At 44.1% G+C, this 7,195-nt stretch overlaps 1 protein-coding gene across 11 annotated transcripts in view; it reads right to left on the bottom strand.

Annotated features, from left to right (window-relative positions):
• Positions 1 to 7,195, bottom strand: part of TMEM164 (transmembrane protein 164) — a 191,431-nt gene that overhangs the window by 75,399 nt on the left and 108,837 nt on the right. For all 11 annotated transcript variants that reach the window (XM_023203071.1, XM_023203068.1, XM_023203070.1 and 8 more), the window contains one exon: positions 6,112 to 6,178. In XM_023203071.1, the coding sequence (XP_023058839.1) occupies positions 6,112 to 6,178 (67 nt within the window). The remainder of the gene's footprint in view (positions 1 to 6,111; positions 6,179 to 7,195) is intronic.

Genomic DNA, 7,195 nt, shown 5'->3' on the forward strand with positions numbered 1-7,195 from the left:
GGGAGGGGGGAGGGATTGCATTGGGGAGTTATACCTGATATAAATGACGAATTGATGGGTGCTGACGAGTTGATGGGTGCAGCACACCAACATGGCACGGGTATACATATGTAACAAACCTGCACGTTATGCACATGTACCCTAGAACTTAAAGTATAATAAAAAAAAAAAGAATAATTATCATGCTTCTTCTAGTAGAAGACAGATGGGTACAAACACAAATGCAGGCCAGGCTAGCGTTTTTGGTCTGGGAAGAGGGCTGATATAGTATCTTAACTTTCTTTTCTGTATCCAGTCTCCCTTGCTAAGAACATTCTGCATTCAGAAGAAACTCTCATGGGGGTTACAGGGCGAAAAGCAGAGCGCTGAGGTTGCAGCATGGGCCCATTGTGTCATTTCAGGGCCAGATCACTAGCTTTGCACGTGAGTACCATAAATGAAAATCTAATCTGTTCCATGGGCATCCTACTTAGCTTCCACCTCTTGGCTTTAATTTCCTGAAAGTGGTTTATCCTGGATTGGATGAGATTCTTTTTTTTTTTTTTTTTTTTGAGACAGAGTCTCGCTCTGTTGCCCAGGCTAGAGTGCAGTGGCATGATCTCGGCTCACTGCAAGCTCTGCGTCCTGGGTTCACACCATTCTCCTGCCTCAGCCTCCCGAGTAGCTGGGACTACAGGGGCCCGCCACCACGCCCGGCTAATTTTTTGTATTTTTAGTAGAGACGGGGTTTCACCATGTTAGCCAGGATGGTCTTGAACTTCTGACCTCGTGATCCGCCCACCTCAGCCTCCCAAAGTGCTGAGATTACAGGCATGAGTCACCACGCCTGGCTGGATGATATTCTTTGCAAAGTTATGGGTATAGATAAGGAACCCAGCATCACCATCAGGACAAATGGCCAGTGGCTGTAACAAGGAACTCACAAACTAGACAGCATATCTATTCCCTAAACTATGAACTATTTATAGCCTAGGCAGGAAGACATTAACATGGGATCCATAGGTGGGCTTACAGAGGGGAGAGGGGCTAGGAGAGGAAGTGGTAGTCTGTGTCCCTCCTGAAATTGTCTGCAAAATTGTGTGTAAGTGTATTTATCTAGGAAGAGGCTCTATCACCAGCACACAACCTCTCCCTGAATTTCATTCATGGAATAGAAAAATAACTCTGAAGTCTCAGTCAAGAGATGTGGGTTCTGGGAGCACCCACCTTGACTACTTAAACCAGTCATTTATCCTCCTAAATTCACCCTCTGGAAGATAAGATTACATCAGACAAGCTTTGAGCTCCCTGCTAATCTAATAATCAATAGGTTCGTGATGTACTTCCCCTCCTCCCCTCCAAGAAACAAAAGGGCGTATCACTGGAAATCACCCTTTAATATAATTCATCTGAATCCAGAAAGAGACCCTATTTCCAGAATCGTAGGTGTAAAGAGCAGTTACTTGTAATATAGGTCAGTGGAATACACAGTCCTTCTTTTAGGGTTCAGCTTTGAAGATGGAGAACGCAGAGAAACTGAAGCCTAGGCATTCTCTAGCTGATTTGCAAATCCCGGTGCCAGTAAGTCACAGGGCAGAGCAGAGCACTAGAAATTCACTGAGGACCCCACATCCTTTAGCTGACTGTGGCAACTACTTTGAACGCCCTCTCACTGTCTTTGTGTATGTGAGTATATGTATATCTATGGTACCGGTACACACAATGATCAGTTCATTTTATTTTTCTTGTTTCCTCATTACTGCTAATGAGCAACAAAATAAAATAATTAAAAAGATAAAGGGCCAAGAAGGAAGGGCAAAAGTCAAAAGCTGTCTTCCTGCCTAATTGGATCATCAGGTTTAAGAAAGAGTTGCCAATCTTCATGTGTCTCATGTGAAGTCAACCTGAGCTCAACTAAGGGGCTGCAAGGCAAAACTCCCTAAAGCCAGAGTAGTCCAAGAGGGGTCCCAATCATCTAAAAGAACCAGACCTAACCCAATTGCAAATACATAAGCAAATGGAGACATCCCCAGCTTTTCTAAGTTCTTTTCCTTAGAAAAAGAGCACAAAGATTGACCAGATTGACTGGAATCACTAGTTAAGAGACAGTCCAACAAAGAAGTTTCAATGTCAGGAAAGGTTACTTGAACATTTTTGATAAGTTAGTTGACTACAGCCTCACATTTATTTGGAAAGTATTAGCTGTTAATGTAACAGATATACCAGTACATCTGCTATGACATGAGGGAAAAGGAAGGAGGAAGGAAAGCAGGGTTGGGGGAAGAAACAATGGTTTCTATGTAGGGTAGTATGGGTGCTATGAGCTGAATTGTGTCCCCCCAAAATTCGTACGTTGGAGCCCTAACTCTTAGTACTTCAGAATGTGACTGTACGGTATTTGCAGATAGGGCCTTCAAAGAGGTGATTTGGTTCAAAGGAGGCCATCAGAGTGGGCTCTATGCAATCAGATGTGTGTCCTTAGAAGAGGAAATTTGGCTAAACAAGAGACACTAGGGATGTGTGTGTAGAGAAAGGACCATGAGAAGAGGAAGCATGAGGGTGGCCATCTGCAAGCCAGAGAGGCCTCAGAAGAAACTAACCTTGCTGGCACTTTGATCTTGGGAATAGTAATAGTACCTTGCCTCGTAAGTTTATTGCAATGATTAAATAAATTAAGCCATGTAAAGCACTTAGAACAGTGGCACACAGCAAGCACTCAAGAATCAGCAGCTGATAGTGCTGCTACTGTTACTTTGTATTTTTTTAAAGATGGGATCTCACTCTGTTGCCTAGGCTGGAGTGCAGTGACATGATCATAAATCACTACAGCCTTGAACTCCTAGGTTCAAGTGATCCTCCCACCTCAGGAGGGAGGGAGGAAGTCTCAAGCAGCCTGGATTACAGGCTTGCACCACCATGTCCAGTTAATTTCTATTTATTGATGTATTTATTTATTTGGAGGCGGAGTCTCGCTCTGTCACCACGTTGGAGTGCGGTGGCGCGATCTCAGCTCACTGCAATCTCCACCTCCTGGGTTCAAGTGATTCTCCCGCCTCCGCCTCCCAAGTCGTTGGGATTATAGGTGCACGCCACCATGCCCAGCTAATTTTTGTATTTTTAGTACACATGGGGTTTCACCATGCTGCCCTCGATCTCCTGATCTCATGATCTGCCTGCCTCAGCCTCCCAAAGTGCTGGGATTACAGGCCACCAGGCTCAGCCGATTTTTAATTTTTTTTTTTTAAGAGATGAGTTCTCACTGTGTTGCTCAGATTGGTCTCAAACTCCTGGCCTCAAGTGATCCTCCCACCTCAGCTTCCTGAGTAGCTAGGACCACAGGTGTGAGCCACTGCACCCAGCAACTGCTACTGTTATTGATAAAGGGACTAAGGCTACTTCAGCAGACCTAGGGAGATATGTACCTTTTGTGTAACAATATTGACTGAATGAAAACTTCACCAGCTTTCTAACTGATTTCAGGTATGTAATGGAGCATTTGGGGGCCCTCATTCTCATGCTTCTACGGTGAGAATCAAAATTTCTGTTTACGTTCAATGACGTTGCAAGAAGATTATTTGGTTTTCACTGGGGGAAAGGTCCTACTAGAAAGAGAGCTGAAGGTGGCCTATCTAGAGGAACTATATCTATCCACCTCAGCAGGTGCTGTTTGGCCAAACTTGTGGGCTGGAAACACTCCAATTCAGGATCATTAACTCTGTTAGCCTAGGGGGAGATTTTCTGATGCACCTTCCTTTTCTGGGATCTGACAGAGCTGCAGAAATTTGAGAAAGCAGCTCTCTATCTGCCTGACCTCTCAGTCTCCTGAGAAAACAGGTACAAGGGGGAGCAGAGAGATGGTAAGATAGCATTGGATCTACTTTTCTGCCCTAGCAGGTTACCTCTACAGGCAGGAAGTAACTTCTGCTCCAACCCTGTTCCACTTCCCTGAGGCAGGAAGGATTTAAGCTGTGGTATGAGAAATTCGCCGTTTTTTGTTAACTGTTAAATTTTTCAATTTGGTTTATTTTTACCATTCTTTGGAATTATCCCCCCTACCTCTGAGACCAAGGCAGGAGTTCTGATTCTACAGTTCACCAGGTGAAGTCAGGCAAGTCACAGACCATGGGAGATGTAGAAGGCAAGGCAACAGTGCCTGTGTCAGTGGCCTGTGCCTACTGATCCAGCTCACCGGGGAATGTTGAACCAAGTGCACCCTATCAAGACAGAGGCTGTGCCCCCTGCACTCCCCAACACAGACGTTACCCTCCATCAAAAGCTCAAATGCTTTATCTGTAAGACGCTTTGGGGTCCTTGGCAGAAAAGATCTAGTCCATATAAGCTACCTTGGGAGTCCTGCTAAAATGAAAATTCTGATGCAGGTGGCCCCTGAAATTCTGCATGTCTAACAAGCAACACCCATGTGATGCTGATCCTAGGACCATACTTTGAGTTACACACTTGGAGTAACTGTGAGTTATGAACAACTGGGATAGTGATTCTCCAAGAGTGGTCTAAGGACCCCCTGCGTCGGCATCACTTGGGGACTTGTTACAAACATTCAGTCCCTGCCATTACTTGCAGACTCTCTCAATCAGACCTTCTGGGGATGGTGCCTGACAAGCCTCACGTTTGACAAGTCCTTCAGTTGACTGCTATGAACGTTACATTTCAGAATCATTGCACGAAATCAGGGGTTCTCAACTCCCACTCCATGCTAGAATCACCTGGGGAACTTTTTAAAACACACTGCTCTCATCACAGATCCTGAACTCATCCTCTCCAAGGGCAGGGCAGGGCATCAGTGTTTGTTTTTAATTTTATTTCTAACTGACGAATAACTGTGGGTACTTATAAGGTACATACAGTATGATGTTTTGATATATGTTTGCATTGTGAAATGATTAAATCAAGCTAATTAGGTGAGCCTAGAACATATTAGGGTTCAAAATTGCTGCTTTAGATGAATGCTTTCTCTGTTAATTTCTACTGATATATGACATGCATCTTGAAAACTGTAATTATCATAAAGGTATACATGAATTTTTGTGGGGAGGAGATGACAGGAATATTTGTGGAGAGGGAGCAAAGCATAGCTGTGGTTTTAGGATCAAGAGGCTTAGGCTCCAATCCTAACTGCCACTTGGAATTTTACTCCCTGAGAAAAATTTTCTTCCTCTAAAAAACAAGAGGCCATAATTCTTGCCCTGTCTACCTCAAACACTGTTATGCGAAAAGCCTTGTACACTGTAAAATGCTATCCAAAACTGAGGATTATCAATTAAAGATTTAAACTACGATCTTAATGTTTAAGGCAAATTTAAGTCAGAAAGCAGTAGTAACAATTTTACAAGTGATTTCTTTTTCTGAGCTTCTCAATGTGACCTGCTAATCCCTCCACAGTCCCACATTTGGGATTCTGAGGACACAGCTCTGCCAGCCCAGCACTGTAGCTCCTGCTTCTTTCTGGGCTGGTTTATCACCAGCCTGCTGCTGCGACCATGGGATTCTCCCTGCTAGCCACTAGGGGCTGTTTGGTCCAGACTGGCCCATGGGTTTGGGTGAATGGGGAAGGAATCTAATTCTTGCCCTAGGAAGTCCTTGGAGAAGTAGACAGGCTATGGGGTTCCCACAGCAAATTACACAAGGCCAGTGTGGCTGAATCTTAGGACACCTGAAAGCTCCTTTCTTTCCATTAAACCTCTCAAAGAATTTGTATAGGTTTCTTTGGTCTGCCCTGGTTATTTTACTTTTTTATTTTTTTGAGACCAAATCTCACTCTGTCGCCCAGGCTGGAGTGCAGTGGCACAACGTTGACTCACTGCACCCTCTGCCTCCCGGGTTCAAGTGATTCTTCTGCCTTAGCTTCCCGAGTAGCTGGGATTGCAGGCAAACACCACTATGCCTGGCTACTTTTTGTATTTTCAGTAGAGATGGGGCTTCACCATGTTGACCAGACTGGTCTCAAACTCCTGACCCCAAGTGATCCGCCCGTCTCAGCCACCCAAAGTGCTGGGATTACAGGCGTGAGCCACTGCGCCCAGCCAGCTATATGTATATTTTTTAAATCACATGGGCATATGGACAAGTACTGCTTTGGATGTTGCTGGTACATTCCTAGAAGAGGCTACTTACCAGCCGAGTGTTTACCACAGGAAACAGCAATGCCAGAAGAGCTCCATTCAACATGTGCATCTGTAGCCTAGTGGAGGAGAAAGATAAAGTTCAGGTCATTCTCCGACCCTGATACAAAAGGGAGAAAAAAGACATGTCACGTTAAGCCACACCATATGGAAGAGAACTATGTATACAAGTTGCTCTCTGTGGAAAATGGCACTAGAGTTTGCACAAAATAAATTAAAAGTGGCATATTTTGTATTAACTGAAATGTTCTGAAGAGCACCATCACTGGCTCAGAATCCCCTGAACACCTCCTGAACATGCTTTGGTTACAACACTTTATTACATAATGAGCTCTGTGCTCCCTAAACATTCAGTCAGTCCCAATCAACAGCTTCAACTGCTACAGCTTGGGCGGCATTAGAAAAGGGGAACTACGGGAGGTAAGTGTTCTGTTATTACAGTAGAAACCTATTTATTATAACATGGCTGCTTATTTACACTATCATGTATAATCCTTTTCCCCAAACAGAGACCTAGACAGAAAAATATTGCTATAACCCAGGAAGCCAACTGCAGTGTTTTGCAAACTATATTTCTCCACTTTCTTAGAAATGCCCTCAGGAGCAAAAGTGGGCAGCCTTCCAGGCTTTCATTTACATATTGGGCTCTGTGACTTAAAAGCAAAACAAAAAAAGAAAAAATAAGAAGAAAACCACTGGTCTCCAGCACTGGTTAATGATACTGTTTCCCAATCCCAATGCCAGACTTGTTAAAGTACATGCATACTAGAAACCCTTCATAAGTCAAGCACAATTAACTCAGGAACAAACCCTGCTTGTGAGGGCTCTGGGGATGGATTTAAGCAGCTTCTTTCATTATTAAAGGAAAATGGTTCTTTACTACTAAGAGAGATGAAAAGAATGACGGTCTGTTCCTCTTGAAGAAACGTTGATTTGATGGGTTATGGACAACCACCACAGAGGCAACATGCCTCTTAGACCTCAACACTAGCTGCAGGTCGATATCAATCTCAATCTCTCTCTCTCTCACACACACACACACACACACACACACACACACACACACACACACACAC

This window comes from Piliocolobus tephrosceles, chromosome 12 (genome assembly GCF_002776525.5).
Source record: "Piliocolobus tephrosceles isolate RC106 chromosome 12, ASM277652v3, whole genome shotgun sequence".
Classification (NCBI taxonomy): domain Eukaryota; kingdom Metazoa; phylum Chordata; class Mammalia; order Primates; family Cercopithecidae; genus Piliocolobus; species Piliocolobus tephrosceles.